Below are 19,821 nucleotides of genomic sequence, written 5' to 3'. Positions count from 1 at the left end.
GAGGGAGATGGTATCGCCCGCTCATCAGCGCTGCAGCTGGCAGACAAACAGCTGGTGCCATGGCAGGGTTAACGTGCTGAAACTGACTCTGTGTGGAGGGCTGTTGCCAAAGTTTAGAGGGGGTTGTCAAGCGGACTTGGCTTCAAGGGGCAGCCCTGGTGCTCTCACCTGCGAGTACACAGGGCCCCCGGATCTCCAGGTGGAAGCTGAACTCGTACTCAGTGGGGTTGGTGGCCTCCCTCTCCAGCAGCTGGGCCAGACAGAACTTGTTAGCTGGATCCAGGCTCCCAGCTCCACAGGAATGTCGATCTCTGCTGAGGAGATGACACCAAGTCAAAGCTGCAAACCCTGGGCCTGCCCCGTGCCCTGCACTGCAAACACAGCCCCGCGGCTGGGGGTAAAGCAACTGGCAGCTTCCCTGCCTCCCGCGGCAGCTCCTAATGCAGCCAGCAGCTCGTTTCTGCAGGGCTGTGGGCCTAGACAGGAGCCCACCAGCCCCAGCTCCTCTCCTCTCCAACTCAGCCCCAGCAGCTCATGCATCTCAGCCCCTTGGACTCAGCCCCAGGAGCATGTTGGGTGAGCAGGGGGCTGGGGCAGGATGCACCAGCGGGGCACAAAGCAAGAGAGCAAGGCAGATAAAAAGATGAAGATGAGAGCTGGGAAAGGAGAGACAGACAAGGAGATGGCTAAAGAGTGGCAGCTGGGGCACAAGAGGGGAGCTGAGGGCAGAAGTGGGGAGCTGCGGTGTGCCAATCAACCAGTCTGTTGCAAGGGAGGCTGCTGATAAGAAATGGTGGGGCCCACTGAGCTAGGGAAAATGGGCTTTCATAGAAACGTTCCAATGGCACGTGGCCTGACCTTCAGCTCCTCATAATCTAGGAGGAATTTAAGCCCAACCCTCCAAGCCCAACCAGCCCCCTGCAGGTATAGATAGGAGGGGCCAGGGCTACTCCAGAGAAGGCTGCTGGAGGGATGGGGGCACTTCTACAGCCCTCAGCACCATAGCATCTGAGCCACTCCTCAAAAGCAAACCCGCTCGGAGACTCTGGCTCCCCCTTACGCTCGGAGCTGGTGTCCAGAGAGGCTGGTGCTTTCCATGCCACACTGGGGCACCTTGGGGACACACACGGCTGGGAGAAGGACCCTCACGGCACCGCTCGGGAGAGTCTGCAGCTCCGAGGAGGTGCTGATGAAAACGGACACACTTTCCAGCGGAGGGATCACACCCAGGTTAGCCACAAAAACGATTCGCTCCAAATCCTCATCCAGCGCAATCCTTCCTGCACAGAGAGGTCACGCGGGAGAGATGCTCTGGGTAGACACCAGAGAGGATGCTCCTCTCTGAGGCCATGTCACTGTCCAGGTCTCCCTCCTCGTGCACCAGCCCCTGGTATTTGTTAATCAAATACTAGACAACCCACAGCAACATCCCAGTATCATCAGGTGCATTAGAAGGGCTTCCACAGCCATCCTGCTCTGGGCTGAGATCAGGGAAGGAGACTTGCTCGTCTCTTTGCCGTGACTCAGAAAGGGCCTGATCCAAACCCCCCTGAAGTTAATGCGTTTTTCTAGACTCATATGCTGGAACTTCCAGAACTAATGGAGCCTTTAAAAGCAACTAGAACCAACTCTGATTTTCAGATCTTTTGCTGCCAGTGGTAAATGCATGCAATGACTTTTCCTGTCCCCAAAGGGACCACGCCACTTCTGTTCAGTACACGTGCTCCTGACACCACATCACGAGCCTGCATAACGGACAGCCCCTCTGCGATTCCTCTTCCCCTGCCCACTCCTCCCCTGGACCATTCAAACCACAAAGGACTCCTTACCGCTGCCATCCTGAGCTCTTCCACTGGGGAGGCTGCCGCAGTCCAAGTAACAGTCGTCTATTTTGGCTTTGTCTTTGATCTGCACGGTCACAGCCCGCCTGGAAACGACAGCTTCGAACCCAACCACGGTGGTGTACTCATCCAGTGGGTAGACAAAGAGACCTGCCAAAGGGAAGGCTCTTAGAACAGCTGCCCTAGGGGGGAGGTTTCCAACCAGTCTCCACCAACGGTCCCGTGCTCTGGTGTGGTGGCCAAGAGGAGACACACCCTGTTAAAGGTTCCTTCCTCTGGCACCACCAGCCGCAGGAGCAAACACTGGGAGAAGCAAGGAGCCCGGAACTGTAAGCAAAAAACACGAGGGGCCCGATCCTCTCCCAGCTCCAGCACCTTTGCTGTTCAAAGAGGCCAGAATTTGGCCACAGCTCCTCTGCTGAGCTGTTGTGGAGGAGAGCTCAGCTGCCTCCTACTCCCAGCATGCCTCATGCACTTTGGCACATGTCAGAGGAGGGCAGGGACGTGGGCTGGGGAAGGGGCAGGCTGGAGTGCAGCTCTGCTTCACACATTCCCAGCAGGCACAGAGTCCCTTAGGGACCGTAGCCAGCAGTTGTAAGTTAGAAGAGCCTTTAGGCTGCTCTAACCTATGCCAGGGCTGGGGCCGGGGCTGGAGCTGCCATGTCTTGAGAATCAGGTGGCGGTAACTGACTCCCCAGTGCCCCCCACTATGCCAAGCGGTTCTCAGTTCAGGAGTGAATCTGGCCCTGTGACCGTACCGGTAGTAACTATTGTACCCTGTCCGTAAGGGGGAGGCTGCCGAGCTGGACTCAAGAGGCTGCCATTAACACCAGCTGTGACCAGTCTCCCATACGCACCCCTGAGCCCCATCCATGCCGCCTGCGCCCCAGGGAACAGAGCCTTACCTTCAAAAGGATGGACCTCCGGGTTGCCGTAGGTCAGGGAGGCAGTCATCCCAAAGGCATAGCCGCTGACGCAAGAGGTGACCTCGGAGGCTGTGAGGGGGAGGGGGGAGCTGCTTGTCCAGTTAATGAGCCCTGGCATCCTGCTTATGGGCTCTGGGGTAGCTTGGGTGTCAGGACCTGCGGCAGTCTGGAGAGAGGGGGGGAGGACATGAGACACCTGAGAGAGCCCTGACTGCTGGAGCCCAAAACACTCCCAGCACCTCAGACAGCCTTGGGGATAGGTAGCAGAGCTGCAGCTCGGATACAGGCCCTTGGCGGCATTAACAATCGGGGGCCTCCCACTCCCAGCAGTGTCTGCAGCCTCAAGGGCTCTGCAGGTACACGACTGTCCCAGAAGCCAGCGTGCAGGGCAGCCTGCACCGTCCCCAGCAGGACCTTCCTCTGGGGGTCTGTACAGAGTTGATAGCAAAAGGTTGAACTGAAGCGGCCTCGGTGCTGAAGACAGGAATCCAGGCAACCACTGGTTCCTAATCGCGTTCTGCTGAGCTTCCCTCTCTTCCCTTTGCACAGTGAGGATGGGCCACAGCAGCGCCAAGTGGGACAGGTGCGAGTAAAATGCCCCCCATGGGACCCTTCTGCCCTAAGCTGCACCTGTAACGTTATCTTTTCTAATGGGAGAGGAAGGCTTGTAGGGATAACTATGGGTAGAGGATGGTCCTGGATTTGGCACTGATGCCTCAGCCCCTTGCTGTGCCAACAGTGGCATGCATCTCGTGGACCTGGTAGGGGTAGAAAATGGCAATGGATCTTCCCCTGTACACTTGGGTACTAGAGAACAACTTTGTTCCTGCTTGATAATGAGGAATTCACTTCCTAACCGGTGACGGTGAATGACCAAGTCAGCCCGTGGCATGGAGATGAGTAAACCATTCCCACCATAATGGGAAAGACACCATGAATCCCCATTCCCGGACATGCGCTACAATACCTGGGAACATTGTAAAGTTAAATCTGCATGGACTGTACCAAGGACATGCTGATATTTCAGGGGCAGGATCAAACTTCCTTCCAGCAGCTGTGCTTCTGCTTATAGCTTTATATTGTGCAGAACTGGGTAACTTTCTCACACACACACCCCTCTGGTTTTTGTTTTCTTTTAAAGTGTAAAGTGTCTGCGTGATAACAAACTACAACCATGAAAGTTCTCATGAAAGAAAGAAACGTGTGGAGATAGACAGATATTCTTTTTGGCCTATCATTTCTTTGCCCATTACCAGACAGCAACACAATGCTGGCTATATTAATTCACCTTTTTCCCCTGAATTTCAGGGCAAATGCAATGACTCCTCTTCCCCACTCCCCAGGTCTCCACCTCACTCCTGCAAAGTGTGACTCAGTTCATTGCCTCCTTAGCAGAGCTGTTCATACTTAAACTTGTTGCCTCTAATGTTTCTGTTAATTAAATTTTCCTTGCAACTGTTCTTGCTGCCAGCCCAATCTCTGCTTTAGCTAATCTTCTCCCAGTATGTCCGTCAGCCGGAGGAATTCAGATAAGGATCTTGTGGGTACCTTTCTGTCCAGAACTCACCACACTCGCTCTCTATCAGGAATTCCCAGGGACAGCTGCAGCCTGACTGCTCCTTGGCTGGCTCTGGATGCTTTATGCAACACTCTGTGTGACCAAGGGGGAGCCAGCCACAGTGAAAGACATCAATTTACCTCTCGTTTCCTGGTCAACTCTGTGTTATTAAATGCACCTTTTGATGCAAATGTCCTGAAAGGCAAACACAACTAGCCATTAGGACCAGGAGCTCACCCGTGCCTTTCAGTGGAAACGCAGCAGAGCTAAGCTGGGCCAACTAGGGTGGGACATAAAGGACTAACCAGGAGTGACTGAGATGAGGATATGGACTTTAAGTACTAGCGAGGGCTAACCAAGATGGGGTACAGAACAAATGAGGCCAGCAAGATGGAGCTATGGGAACCATGGGGTTAATAAGGACTTTGCCAGGATGGGGCTACTTAGTAAGAACATAAGAACAACCATTCTGGGTCAGACCAAAGGTCCATCTAGCCCAGTGTCCTGTCTTCCTACAGTGGCCAATGCCAAGTGCCCCAGAGAGAATGAACAGAACAGGTAATTATCAAGTGATCCATCCCCTGTCACCCATTCCCAGCTTCTGGCAAACAGAGTCTAGGGAAACCATCCCTGCCCATCCTGGCTAATAGCCATTGATGGACCTAGCCTCCGTGAATGTATCTAGTTCTTTTTTGAAATGAGGACTGTTAAGCGATAGCAAGACTCTGAAAATATAACGAGAAATTAATAGTAACAATAAGGGCATCCTTATTTGAGGATCTCAAACTCAGACTGTAGTATGCCTCAGAACCTTCCTGGGATGCAGGTTCTATTATCCCTGGGCTACAGAGGTTCAGAGACTTACCCAAGTAGTCCGTGTCACACCTGGAACTAAAACCCAGTTTTGATTGCCAGGGCCCCGCTGTACCCACTATCTCCCACTTTCCGTGGGAAATTTGTAGTGGGAAGCATAGATGCTCCCCTGGTGCCTAACCTGCCAGAGAAGCTGCAGATCGATGTTTCTGCTTGGAGAGAAAACTTTGCTTGTGCCTGCGTGTGTGAGAGAGCGAGCCAGAGACTGTGGAAAGTCAGTGGCATTGGTGCAAAACAATGGCGGATGTCTGCACAATCGAGGCGGATGTCTGCACAATCGAGCTAGCTCGTGAAGCCGTGGCAGCATGGACTAGCCGTCTGAGTCATTTCCCAGGGTTCTGGATCTGTTTGTACAGCCCATACAGCACTACCATGCACTACCATGGCTTCACTGCGACCAGTACCCCAGCTAGTCAGATTACAGCTAGCTTGGGTGTGTCTACATGGGCTGCAATCACACCCCAGGACTTCAGTGAGAACATACCCTAAGAAACCCAGGAGCCTGCTGTGTGCAAGGATCCTGCTGGATGCTGTAAAGCCAGCAGTGTGGCAGGGGGAAAAGCCAGAGTAGTTGTGCGAGGATACTGAGGATAATCTAGCTACCCAGACACACCGTCTCCAGATAGCAAAGGCCAGTCAGGACATTGGGGACGTGAGATCTGCCAGTTTGGGAAGGCAGAAGGCTAAATCACCTGCAGTAAGGGAGGAAAATGGAAGAAAGAACTGAGTGAAAAAGGAAAATGGAAGGAAGGAGACAGGTTAGAAAGAAGGACAGAGGAATAAGCCAGGCCTGGCTGATGGGATTTCTGTGCTGTGCCACATTGGAGAGGTGGGTTCAGTCTCCAGTCCTGAGACCTGATTCCCCCATCACTTATACAAGTGCAGGTTCACTGGCTTCCACAAAGCTACTCCTGATTTACACCAGGCCACGTGAGGTCAGAATCAGTGCCTGGCCTCCTCGTCTGAGCAGGTGGAAGCTGGGGAGGAGCTTGCCCCTAGGAAGGAGCAGCTGTAGCATAGCCAACAGTCTCTTCTGTGCCTGCTTAACCCCAGCCAGCCCAAAGGAGCCCTATGCGGTGAGGTGATAGGAGGCAGGACACGCTGTGTTAGAGACAAGAAGACTCCGTAGCAGCCTTGTCTCTCATCCTCCCAAAGGGCCAGACAGAGGGCGTGAGACAACGACAAGTGCAGGGAATTAGAAGAGGATGAGATCATTTATATTAGCTGCATCCATCACAACTTCTAGTGCCAGGGTTTGCTGATTCACAGTCCCTGAGAGCAGTAATCAAAGTTCTCTGGCCAGAGTGGAGGTACATGAGGGTCTGCAAGGAACACTGTCCCCAGCTACCTCAGAGAAGCAGGACAGCTTTGGTTCTCCTGCTGGGGGGTGGAGTGCAGATGGGTTCTCAAGGGCACACATAGATTGTCAGCTCTTTGGGGCCAGGACCATCTCTTTTGTTCTGTGTTTGCACAGTGCCTAGCGCAATAGGGCCCCAAGTCTGGACGTGGGCTCCTAGACACTATGGTGACACAAACAATAACAATCCCATCTGGGGAGAAGGCTGGTGGCTGTAATTATTATTATGTGTAGTATGGCAGGACTTAGGAGCTGCATGCAGCATCAGGGCCCCATTGGGGTACGTGTTCACAATCCATATAGACAAGCCTGGGAGAAAGAGAGGTGTGATGGGATCTATAAACCCCACCCTGCAACTGCTAATGAAGGGTTAAGAGACCGTCTCAGCTGTGGCTAATTGGCAGACCAGCAACAGCTGGAGTAAGAGCTGCAGACGGAGCACAAAGCTGTGGCCAGGGAGCCTGAAGAGGACTCTGTATCAGCTGTGAAGTGGGTAGGAAGTGGCTAGCACCCCCACCCTGCTCCTGACAAAGCCCTGGAAGGAGTCACTCTGGGAAATGGGCCAAGGGCTGATGAAGGTAGGAAGGGGCCTAGGAAAACAGCAATGAATCTGAGGCAGTAGCCCTGTTTAGTGCAGGGTCCCTGGGCTGGAGCCCATAGGAGAGGGAGGATCTGTGCTTGCCTCCCTGCCAGCAGGAAAAGGGGTGTAAAAACCTTCCTCTTGCAAGGGGTTATGAGCTGCAGGGCCCAGGGTGGGCATAAGGTCGTTAGCCTGTCTAGTTATTGGACTCTGTAGGGGTGGGAACTGTAAGTGACCTGGCTGGAGGGTGAGTCCTGAGAAGGGGCAAACGGCCACAGGGGTCATCAGGTGTAGATGAGACTGCTGCGTCATGCTGGCCATGCGGGGGTGGACTGGCTGGTGAGTGACCCCTCCACAAGAGCTCCTCCTCCTTGCTTTATGGATGGGGAACTGAGGGGATGTCTACCCTGCAGTTAGATGCGGAGGCTGGCCCATGCCAGGTGACTTGGGCTCGCGGGGCCATTTAATGTGGGCCTAGGCATTTGAGCTCAGGCTGCAGCGTGAGCTCTGGGACCCTCGAGCCCCAGTCGGCTGGCATGAGCCAGCCATGGGTGTCTAATCGCAGTTTAAATGCACCCTGAGAGCGCAAGTGACTCTCACACATGGCGAGTCAGTGGCCAAGCTGAGCTCCTGCGTTCCCGGCCGCTGCCTTCACCACAGGGCTTCCCCCTGAAGAGAGGGGAGAAGGAGATGAGACGGGGGTGGGGGCTCCACCTATTCTCCTCCACCAGGGAGAATTTTTACAGAGGAAAATGATGAGAAAGATACTTCTACCCTGCACACCCATTGCTGAGAGATGATGCAAGGCATGAAAAGGCTTTCAGGCTGCCTCGCTGGTTTTCCCAACCTTTCCTGGTGGCTACGAGGGCTGGTGACTCCTACTAGCCTGGAGATCTAAAACCCCCGGAGCAGACACGACTCTGCCTGCCTGCAGTGGCTCTGTTCCCCGCCGCGGCTGTGGGCAGCTGAGTGCTAACAAAGGGCTCCTGCCGCTCAGTGCCATTGACTCGCACTCGATGGCTCTCAGTAGAGAAGGACGTTTCATCCCCCGGGGCCCAGCAGAGCAAAACACTCCTGGGCTCATTCGCAGTCAAGTGGGCAGCGGCGACAGCATTCCTGTAGCTGGCTTCAAACCCGTGCGCCCCGTCAGTCGTTCCCAGTCAGTGTCTTTCATTAGGCTCCTACTGGCTTCCCATTCCTCAGCCCATCCCGCTCCCTCCCAGGTCACACCAGTAGCTACAAGGAGCTTTGCTCTTCCAGAGGATGAGCCCTCTTTGTGGCTGTTACCAGAACTGAAACATGAACAAGTTTTACTAGCCAGTCCCAAGTGGCTTGGGACAGGCAATACCTCAGGCCCACAACACGGGCCTCCTTTCCCCAAGCCCAGCCTGGGAGCTAGGAAACCAGAGAGAACCACAAGGTCTGTCTGTGTCCTACAGCCTCGCTAAAGAAACCCCTTTCTAGGCATGACACCCAAGTCCTGCCTCTTATGAGGGGGATGCTCAAGCTGCAGCCAGGTCTGAATTGTGAGCACCAGCTTGGGAGCAACAGGTGCAAGTATTCAGATTGACCTGGCACTGGGAGACAACCTGCCTTTCTTCCACCTCCCCCATGAGCCCAGTAGTTCCCCCTCCCCCAGCCAAAACCCCGCTGTCTGACTCTGCACGTCCCTTTTCCCCTGCAGCAACTGTCCTGGTTTGTCACTGGGAGAATCTGGTTGCTGTAAGGAAGCTGGGAACCTACTGGAGAGGTGTGGGGAGAGCTGGGGGCAATGAGAAGGTTGCAAACAGGGGGAAGAGAGTCAGGGTCCACTGGCAGAACCGTGGAGATGGCACTCCAGAGACACTGGGACTAGCTATGGATAGTTATTCAAACCGAGCCTCCATCCCTGCTGTATACAAGACTGTTTTTGTCCACTCCCTGCAGGAAGGCATTGGCATACTAGGGCTGCAGATTACCAGCTATTTAAAGCTCTCCTTGGAAAGAGGTGCCAAATCCACCTGCAAACATATTCAAACATATTCTGTTATGTGTTCAAGGGAAGGGGCTGTTAATGTGTTTTGAATAGGTTCAGTCTGTGGTCCCTCTCCTCCCAACCCGGAAGAAGAATTTAGGATCTTGGGGAAAACAGAGTCATCCCTGCTGCACGGGGCAGCAGATCCCTGTGCTACCAAGCATGAACACAAGCCACGGCCCCACCACCTCTGTGTTTGCCCATTTCCCCTCCTGTCCATTGCAGCCTTGTTGTTGCTAGAAACCCCCTGTGCGCTAGGCGCTGCACAAACTCATGGCGAGAGACAGCCCCTGCCCCAAAGAGTTCACCGGCTGAACAGCCCATAGAGCGGGAAAGTGACTCCCCCAAGGGCAGACAGCAGAACCAGTTTTAGAACACAGGTCTCTTGACTCAGGCCAAGTCTGCACTGCAGAGCTACATGGGTATAACGAGAAGATATCCACTCCCTGAGCTCTGTAGTTCGACCGACCACCTCTTGGGGAGGGAGATTAACTACACTGACAGGAGCAGCTCTCCTATCGGCAGAGTAGCATCTTCACTAGCCGCACCACTGTAGCGCTGTACGTGAGGACAAGCCCTCGCAGTCTAACGCCCGACCCACTAGGCCACGTTGCCTCCGTAGGCACTAGGATGGGACTGGTTATTATCTGCCTCAAGCTGCCCTCATCTGTGAGGGGCCCCGCATCAGACCTGCATGAGGGCTCCAGCAGCACGAACGCTGCAGCGTAACCAAGGAATCACTCCGACTCTTTCTGCTGCTTCACCTTCAAAGGCCCTTAAGGCAGCCAAGAGAATATGCCAAAAGCGGCTCTGTGAGGCACTGCGCAGCTGATCACCTCTGAATGGAACGACTGCAGGCTGTGTCAAGCACGCCATCAAGTGTGTGCACCAGAGAGGGGGAGCCTGGGATGACTGAAAGAGGGAGAATTTTTATAGAGGAAAATGATGGGAAAGATACTTCTACCCTTCTCTGAGTCCTCAGTCAGACAGCGCTGCAAGGGATTTGGTAGTGACTTGGTTAGGAGCAGTGGATGAGAAACTGCCCTCTCCACCCTGCTCTCTGCTAGCTAGGAACTCTGCCTACCATGCTTCCCACTGTGCTCTCCGCGTCTGCACTCTACTTGGTCTACACTTTGCTGTCTGAGCCCTACGACTGGTACCTTCCGGTCCTCGGTCACACTACAGACACTGAGCTGGCGTGATCGCCGACCTTCCCCCAAGAGAGCAAAAGGCAGCCCTGTTCCACCCAAAAACACTGAGCTGGTTGTGTCCCTGTACGCTCCCTTTTACCATGTTCCCCTAATTACACATCCACCAGGAGAGACAGATTCACAAACGCACTCAGCGGACGCAGTAAGGTGCATGGAGAAGACTGAGTGTAGAGCTGGGGGAAAAGTTTCAGTCAAATTTGGTTTTGGGGGGCCAGAAATGCAGATTTTGGTCAACTGCAAAATGTTGTGAATTGGCATCAAATTCACTGATTTGTTTCAGTCAAAACAAACACAATTACAAAAAAAATCTTGTTTTGACATTTTCTAAGCAAAATTTTTCAATTTGCATCATCTGTCTTGAAATGTACTTCAATTTTTTTTGTTTAAAAAGATCAGAAACATCCAAAACATTGCACTTGCCCCAAAACATTTTTTTTGTTTGCCAGAAACTTCTGCCCCCCCCCCACCACCACCACCACCCCTACCCCTTTCTGGTTCAGCCGGTGAACTAACTGAAAGATCAGTTATTGGCACAGCTGTAACCAAATGTAAAGTAGGGATGTCCGATCTGCAGTGACTGTCCATTGACCAGTACAGGGATCCTCATATCTACCTGCTACATTTTGCATAACGGAAAGTTAAGGGGAAAGCTCAGTGAAGATTACAGTGCTCCAGCAGCTGGACAGGCATTCCCTATACAAGGCTGGACAGATAAGCGGCTATGTGTGAGGCTGCTAGCTTAGTCTGCAGCCAGCATGCTCCATGCATCAGGTGTGTTCCATGAATCTGCTTTCAAACTGATGGTGAGGAACTGCCAGTGGGCAATGAAGTGAATATTCCCTTGTAGTTTGTCAGTCAAACTCCTGGATGCAGTGATGTTGCTAAGGAGCCTTTTCCTGTATTGTTAATGATCTGATCCTCTGCATACATGATGGTGAGGGAGTTTTATGGAGGCGTGAATTATTGTGCTTGTCATGTGGCAGGGTGACACACTGGTTTTATGGTGGATGGATATTCCTCAGGTGGGGGAGTTTTATGGGAGTGTGACTTGATGGATTGATATGTGAGAAGGGCAGCAGTGATGTGCAAAGTACAGAGCCTTGTTTTCGAGAATAAACTTTATTACACACTAACAAGCTTGAAAGTAGCATTTTACGCCCACTTTGCACAGCAGCGAGGGCCTTTTCCAGTCACTGAAGTCTTTCTAGTGACTGCAGTGAACTTTGGATCAGGTTCTAAGGGCCAGATTTTTAAAGGTTAATTGCTTACAGATGCAGATGGGTGCACTTTTGAAAATCCCATCTGCATCTTTAAGCCTTTAAAAATCTGCTCCTAAATGTCTACTCTATTAAAGAGAGAGGGTAGATAAATCTCTTTAGAGCTTGTTTGCTTGCATTAAATGTCAACAGAAAGAGGGACTGGATTGTGATTGCAGGTAGACAAGAGCACTTGGTCCTCGCACAAAAGAACTTAATCTCTTTTTTGTTTCTATGTTTGTACAAGGGTCCTAGACACTACTGCAATACAGTGAATAATAATGATGCCTCTTAGATGCCACAGCCTAGCGAATGGGCCAATAGATACAATGCACCATGATGCCTCAGGCAGACAATTTGGGATTGCTTGCAGGAACATTCCCTTATGCTTTTGCCATGTTGCTTTCTGAATGGCTGGTCCTGCTTGCAGGCTAAGCCAGCCACTGTGCACCCCAGTCTGGGTCCTGCCCCCCTAACTGAGGGCAGCAGCTGAAAGGAGGTGGTCGAGGAGGATCCAGAACTTAGGAATGGCAGGGAGAACTGAGCCAGGAGTTGGGGGTTGGTTGTAACTGCATCCAGGCTGACCTCTCAGCTTTGGAACGGCAGTGTTAATGATCAGTTGATAACATTAATATTTGTAACGGAGCTAGCATTTAAAGTGAGCCCTATTCTGCTAGTCTGAGCTCAGGATGATGGGATGGGAAGGGACTTTTTAGGCCCTAAATCAATCCCCCTTCCAAAAATGCATCCTGCTCCTTTCAGCATTTTTTCACTGCTGCCACCAGCCTTCAGCATCAGAGGAGGCAAAGATGGAAAAGACCTGATAGGACAAGGGCCTTGTCTTGATGTATACTTATCCAGTACCTAGCACAATGCAGCCTGATCCTGATTGACTCCTCAGTGCTACTGTAATATAGATAATAATAAGGTCAAAGAGTGAACACCAGGCTCTTGGCTTCCAATAAAGAGCAGATCTGATATTAAACAGCCTCTGTGCATGAACTAAGCCACAGAATGCCCCACTGGCCCCAGCCACGAGCCACTACATTGCCACGCCTCTGTGATTTTTTTTTTTCTTGGACCCACACACCGCTACAGCCGCATCTCACGGCTGAGCTCTGGGAACCGGAGTTTTGCTCTCGGGATTAACTATTTCAACGGAAACCCCCAGTTGGAATTAAACAGAGAAGGATCATGTGCCCCGTCACAGAACTGCAGCCCTTTCGACAGTGGAACCCAGAAACTCTTTAACAGCACATAAGAACGCTATGCAACAGTTTAGGGCTGTCAGTGAAAAATACTGCATCCAACTGAAACAACAAGGGAAATTTTAGCCAGGTGGAATGTAATTACCCAGCCAGAAATAGGCCAAGATACCAAGGCTATCGCTCCTACTGTTGCAAAAAGTGCCTTGGGATGTTTAATGACCACAAGCACTCAGGACTGCCGCTGTAAATCTATTCAGAAAGATGAGCCGCACAACAGCACAGCACCTCCCTAATGCTAGGTTGGGGTACTGGATCGATACTGACTAAGGGAATAGTGGCTTAATTAACTATACCGTGTAGGTTTCCTCAGAGGTCTCTTGTCCAGGAACAGACCAGGCATAGCCCTGAGATGTGAGGTCACATCTCCAGATCTCCTCCACATTCAAGCTGCTTTGAGGAAGAGAGAGACAGGGTTTTCTTCTGCTGGGTAAATATTCCTTCAGCTTCATTTGTATCAATCAACACTGACATCCAGTGGCTTGTCAGGATGATCACAAGAAATGCCCGATTGTAATCTATGAGCATCTCTCCCGGGTTCTGTTGTCTAGACTAAAGACAGAATGGACCTGATGCATTGTGGCCATTCATTATTACTATCCTGTCCAAGTGAATTCAGCGGCTGTTCCCAGAGGATGGAACTGGAAAGAGAAGCCCTGTTCATCTGCAGAACCAGTAAAACATAAGCAATAATTGCATAAGCTTCCCAACGCTGCCAGACCAATGCACCTCAACCCTCTTTTGGAAAGCTCACCCTCGAGGGATGAGAGAGAAGTTTAGTCTCCAAGGCCCACTCGGACCCTTGCGGCTACCAGCACGGGTGCCAAATGGTGCCTTTGTTACATAGCACAGGATATTCCCTTCAGCCATTTGGCCTCGTCAGAAGTCAGAGTTAAGCAAGGTCAAGACATCCAGTGAAAAGTGGAGCTGGAAATCTAATGTCCAGTTCAGGTGGACACACCCATGCTCGCTGTGATCCAGCTAGCATGCTAAAAATAGCAGGGCAGCCCTGGCTGCAGGGGTGGCGGGGTGAGCTAGCGCCCCAGTACATACCTGGGAATTGCCCCAGGGGCAGCTCGCTTGTCCTGCCACCTGTGCAGCCTCTATTCCACCACTCTTTTCAGCACACTAGCTCAATCTGGGCTTGCTAATATCTACCTCAACTGGAAACTACATCTCCAGCTCCAGTGTAGACCTACCCTTAGGGTAGGCCTGCAACGCACAGGGAAGATACACCCAGGATACAGATACAGGGTAGGTACACCCAGGCTAACTTCAATCTTGCTAGCATGGGTAATGGTAGCGTGCAGGCACCAACAGGGGCTCCACTCCAGCACAGGCTAGACACCAGAGCACGTGTGGGTGAGCTTGTTGTTAGCCCCTGCTGCCCTGCCTTCACGACTCTTATTACCCAGCCTAGCTGGCTTAGAGCTAGCGTGGATCTGCCTACTTGTGTTTGCAGTGTAGACACAGCCATAGACTCGCCTTGTAGTTTTGGTTGGATATGGTATCTCTGTGTTACCGTGTGCTGTTAGAAACAGCTGCTGTTTTTCATCTCCCCAGCAGCGGCTGCATCCTAGTGGTGGATCTTGTAATATGGTGACGTGTTGGCAAAACAGTAACCACACAGGGTTCCCTTAAGTTTTCTGGATCAGGTGGTGATACACGTTGTCCCCTATGGTGCTGGGTGGGCTGGCTGGCCTGGCAATGGTCCGCTGCCTGATCTGAGGAGTGGATCGCCACTGACTGAGGTCAGAAGCTGCACGTGCTTCAGGTTCTTTCCCAATACTGATTCTTCAGCTTCCAAGGTGGGGTGGGGTAGGCAGGCAGGCGCTGATGGGCAGCGGAGCAGCTGCCCTTCAGTGCCATGGCAGCCCGGCCTCCTCTCCTCAAGCTGCTGGACGTGGTGGAAGGGGCAGGGCCAGGACTCTGTGCTTTGTTTCCCATGCGCTGCAAACCAGCGGTGGTGACAGCTGGTGGAAGAGGCACTTGAAGCAGTGGATTATTTAACCCTAGGCACCTTCTCCCCTAGATCTGTCCCAGGCCTTGCTTCACAGTGAAAAGCAGTGCGCTCCCTGGGAAGGGTCATGGCTGGTCTGTATCTCACAGAAACATCCCTAGGAAGAGCCCAGCAGACATGGTTCCTGGCTGGCTTGTGTCCCTCTTCCCGGGCAGAAGCCCCACTACGTGGAAGGCTGCCCTGGGCTGAGCCAAGAGCCAGGTCTATAATGTCACTTACAAGCTGGCAGGAGGAAGTGGGGGGGCTTACACACACCTGTATACCCATAAGGCACTGGAGCCCATGGGGGTGGGATGGGGGGGTCTGGCCCTTCATTGCCAGCCCTGCCCCAAGTGGACTGAGACTGTAGGTGGGAAAGCGAGTCTTTTGACAGCAGATTTTCAGGAGCAACCTGCAGGAGCCCCTGCTCTCCAATCCCAACCCTCCAGCAGCCCTGCCGGGGCCTAGCAGGCAGGGGGGGTTCTAGGCTGCTGCCACCCACTGGCCATCCCTGCAAGCAACCGAGCTGCAACATGCTCTCTGCAAGCACAGAGGGTGTCATTCATCTCTGTCCTGCGGGGCCTGCCTGGTGCTCAGAGCTCCTGGTTCCCAGAGCCAGGCACCTGCCCACAATCCTGCAGGAACAAAGGCAGGTGCGTCCCTGCCCCCTGTGCAGCCAGCTCCTCTGGGATGCAAGCGGAAAGCGCCGGGCCTCAAACCCACAGGAGACTGCCCCTAAAACCATCACTTAGCACCAAGGAGGGAGCCACTCATCCCCCCTGGAGCAGAGGCCAACAGCATTGGTGCTAATTGGCCACCTGGAAGGCTAGTCTAAGCAAAGCGCTCAGGGCCTGATGGGGCCCACGAGATAGGCCTGTGCACTCACGCTCGTGTCTGTGTGTGGGGGGGTCTTTCCAGGACAGAGGTGAGACCCCTTAGCTGGGGGCGAGCAGCTCCATCAGCTGTGGGCTGTGCCTATCCTGCCCAGGCCCTGGGTTCAGTTTTCAGGGCTGCCAAGTAAGCTTGCCCCGGGGCGGGAATGCAGGACAGCATTCCCACGCCACGCTGGCTGGCCGCAGGGTGCTGGCACGCTGGGGCAGAAGCAAGGCCCTAGTCACTGCAGAGGGAAGCCAGCTCTTGGCCCCAGCAGCAGCTGGTGGGGACAGAGGATTCTGGAGGGAGGATGGAGCAAATCAAGCCCACCCCCTTGCAAGTAAAGCCCTTGTTCCTGGGGGGGCTTCTGGCCAGGGTGAGCCAAGTGCTGCAGGAGCCAAGCCTAGCAGCACCCTGTGGTGAGGCTGGGCTGCCTTCCCTCCCTGAGCCCGGCCCGGCCCCGCTCCGCCGCCCTGGGCTGGCTGCCAGGGCTTGTCCCCAGCGCTGCGTAATGCAAACCCGCCGCTGCGCTGCGCGATGCGCCCTGGCAAGGTCATTGCGCGCCGCGGGGAGCGCAAACGGTGCCCTGCACGGCGCCCGGCGGCTCCCCATCTACCCCCACCCGAGACACACACACACCCCAGCTGGGGCTAGTGAATCTAACCCCCCCCACACACACACACACCCCACGGCAGGGGCTAGTGAATCTAATCCCCCCCCCCCCGCCCACACACACCCCACGGCAGGGGCTAGTGAATCTAACCCCCCCACACACACACACACACACCCCACGGCAGGGGCTAGTGAATCTAACCCCCCCCCCGCCCACACACACACACCCCCCACGGCAGGGGCTAGTGAATCTAACCCCCCCCCCCACACACACACACACCCCACGGCAGGGGCTAGTGAATCTAACCCCCCCCCCGCCCACACACACACACACCCCACGGCAGGGGCTAGTGAATCTAACCCCCCCCCGCCCACACACACACACCCCCCAGCTGGGGCTAGTGAATCTAACCCCCCCCCCGCCCACACACACCCCACGGCAGGGGCTAATGAATCTAACCCCCCCCCCACACACACACACACCCCACGGCAGGGGCTAGTGAATCTAACCCCCCCCCGCCCACACACACCCCACGGCAGGGGCTAGTGAATCTAACCCCCCCCCGCCCACACACACCCCACGGCAGGGGCTAGTGAATCTAACCCCCCCCCGCCCACACACACCCCACGGCAGGGGCTAGTGAATCTAACCCCCCCCCCGCCCACACACACACACCCCACGGCAGGGGCTAGTGAATCTAACCCCCCCCCCGCCCACACACACCCCACGGCAGGGGCTAATGAATCTAACCCCCCCCCACACACACACACCCCACGGCAGGGGCTAGTGAATCTAACCCCCCCCCCTCCACACACACACACCCCACGGCAGGGGCTAGTGAATCTAACCCCCCCCCCGCCCACACACACCCCACGGCAGGGGCTAGTGAATCTAACCCCCCCCCGCCCACACACACCCCACGGCAGGGGCTAGTGAATCTAACCCCCCCCCCCGCCCACACACACCCCACGGCAGGGGCTAGTGAATCTAACACCCCCCCGCCCACACACACACACCCCACGGCAGGGGCTAGTGAAGTTCATTCTCCGCCCAGAAGGCGAAGAGACAGTTGGGCTTTTCCTGCCCCCTCATGCTCCTGCCCCCCCCCCCGCCTGTTCTGCCCCCGGGCTGGGGGCACGTCCGTGCCCTGCAGCGGGGAGAGGGGAGCGGCACTTTGCCGGGGGGGGGGGGCTCGCGCGCGCAGAAATATTGTGACCGGGATTTTTAACAACCCAGCGGCTGCGCTGCGACGAGGCACCGCGCAGCGCCTGGGAAATGCGCCCACGCTCCCCGCGGCCCTGCGGAGCGGCCGGCGCGCTCCGGGCGCGGGCGCGGGAGGAAGCCGCGGAGAGCCGCCGGCTGCTTCGCCTACCTTGGCTGGCGGGAGGCCGGGATCAACTTCACCCGCGCCTGCCGTGGCCCAAGCCCGGCTGCTGGGGCGAGCGGCTGCACCGAGAGCCCGGACAAGCCGGGAGGCGGCGGCAGGCACCCCGCTTCAGCCTCCAGACCGAGAGCTAGACCGGCGTGGGGTGCGGGGGGCAGGCGATCTCTGCAGGCGAAGAAACCTCGGCAACATGTGGCATTTAGCTATCCCAGCAAGCTCGCTCTGCCCCCCGCCCCGGGCGCACCCTGCCCAGGCTCCCAGGGGGGCCCTGGCTTCATGGCTACCTTCCCACCCCAGGCTAAGTCCTCCGGATGCCGGGGCTTCCTTACCCTGCAAGCTGCAGCAACATGTGTCCCTCTGCCAAAGCTCTACCGTTCCCCTCCAGCGCCTGGGGGCTGTCTGTGATCCTGTGAAGGCTTCTGCTTCGCATAGCAGGGACCTAGCTCCGCTGCCTGCCAGCTGATTAACACACACTTTTCCATAGCTCTTTGGGTGACCATCATTAAGTGGTGCCATTTGTTTTGTCAGAGAGGTAACCATGACAATCATCCTGTACACACCCCACTGTCTTTCTCAGCACCTTCTCCCCCCTGCCCCATCTCTTAAGGGCATGGAACAAGTCTCCAGTTTGCATCCTTTCTCTCTGCTTTGTTTGGGAGCATTTAGCTCAGCAGCTGCAAGGGACAAGTAGCTGACACTCATTTGTATGTCAAAATGGCCAGTCTCTCTCTGCAGCATTCACACATCTGTGTGGCCAGAGGAGATGAGACCAATAGAGTGAATGTACCTATGGTTCTCTAACATACCTCTTCTGACCCTGGCATCTGGAAAGACAAGATAAGCAAGAAGCCAGGCTGGTTGAGAAGGTCATAGCAGATAAATATTGCCCTTGAAATAGAAAAGTTACCAAGAGACTGTATCACAACACAGTGCCCAAACTAGAATCGCAGATCAAGGCACTTCTCTCCCAAGAGTGAGTGTTTTTCACAGCAATCTATTCGGGGGGGAAAATTCCTTTATTACAGTTCTCTGCTGTTCTCTTCCCCCACACCCCAACCCGCACCCTTAGCCTTTTAAAATAAAAGTGCTATAAATCGTCCCAAGCAAGATGTGTCGGCCATTACTGGCCTCCTCTGAGACTGTCTTGAGACCAGGAAGTCTGGCAAAAAATAAGATCTTCCCTTCTTCCCTTACCACACCACTCCCTGCTTTCTTCTGAAACCCCATGCCGTCCTGTCTGTGTTCTCTGTCTCCTGGCCTCTGCTTAGTCAGCTGCAGCAGCCACTCTTTGCTTCCTAGACATGTTCCAGAATCCTTTGCATTGGGTACAGTGGCTGCTCTAGGGAGGCACCTCAGTGGGCAAAGCAGAGAATTGTGGGGCACATGTGAGATCCAAGGTGTCCTCTCTGTCAGTAGAAATTATTTCCATTCCAGTAGCACCTAGAGGCCCTGTACGGGGAGATGTCAGCAAACCAGTCAAGTGCCTGAAACGACTATGGCTTATTGCTAAAAGCAGCCAAGTCGGCAGGCTGTAAATTGGCCATTCAGCAGTCTCAGCTTGACCAAGGCAAGAAGGGAGGGAGTTGTGGGTTACCTCAGAAAAGGCAGCTTGACCCCGCGTCCTTCCTGATGAGAATTGTGCTGAAGTTGCTGATGCATGCATTTTAGAAGAGCAGGATGTGCCCCAGGAATGTCTATTAGGGCCTCAAGGTTGCAAACTCTGGAAAAACCCACCCCTGGTTAATCAATAATTGCTTGACCATTGAAACTGTTTACTTAATAAGTTTTCTTTAAGGGAGTCAGAGGAGTGCCCAGAGGTTGCCTACTGCAGGACAGGCCCAACAAGGAAAATAACGGAACGCCACTAGCCATCACATTCAGCCCCCAACGAAAACCTCTCTGGAGCTTCATCAGGGATCTACAACCTATCTTGAAGGACGACCCATCACTCTCACAGATCTTGGGAGACAGGCCAGTCCTTGGTTGCAGACAGCCCCCCCCCCTCCCCGGCCTGAAGCAAATACTCACCAGCAACCACACACTACACAACAGAACCACTAACCCAGGAACC

The 19,821-nt window shown here is 54.3% G+C and overlaps 1 protein-coding gene across 3 annotated transcripts in view; it reads right to left on the bottom strand.

The window, feature by feature from the left end:
* The window catches only part of VWA5B1 (von Willebrand factor A domain containing 5B1), a 77,333-nt gene extending 59,087 nt beyond the window's left edge, over positions 1–18,246 (bottom strand). Inside the window, exons 1-5 of one of the 3 annotated variants that reach the window (XM_073316622.1) lie at positions 18,080–18,246; positions 2,747–2,933; positions 1,830–1,991; positions 1,061–1,280; positions 169–314 (exon numbers count right to left, since the gene is read on the bottom strand). In XM_073316622.1, coding sequence (XP_073172723.1) covers positions 169–314; positions 1,061–1,280; positions 1,830–1,991; positions 2,747–2,885 — 667 coding nt within the window. In that variant the 5' untranslated portion in view covers positions 2,886–2,933; positions 18,080–18,246. Of the gene's footprint in view, positions 1–168; positions 315–1,060; positions 1,281–1,829; positions 1,992–2,746; positions 2,934–17,738; positions 17,824–18,079 lie in introns of those variants that run through there. The other 2 variants (XM_073316624.1, XM_073316623.1) reach the window with 2 other exon arrangements.
* Positions 18,247–19,821: the final 1,575 nt, after the last annotated feature.

Source organism: Lepidochelys kempii, chromosome 18, assembly GCF_965140265.1.
Source record: "Lepidochelys kempii isolate rLepKem1 chromosome 18, rLepKem1.hap2, whole genome shotgun sequence".
Taxonomy (NCBI): Eukaryota; Metazoa; Chordata; order Testudines; family Cheloniidae; genus Lepidochelys; species Lepidochelys kempii.
This window is presented reverse-complemented; position numbering and strand designations above follow the sequence as displayed.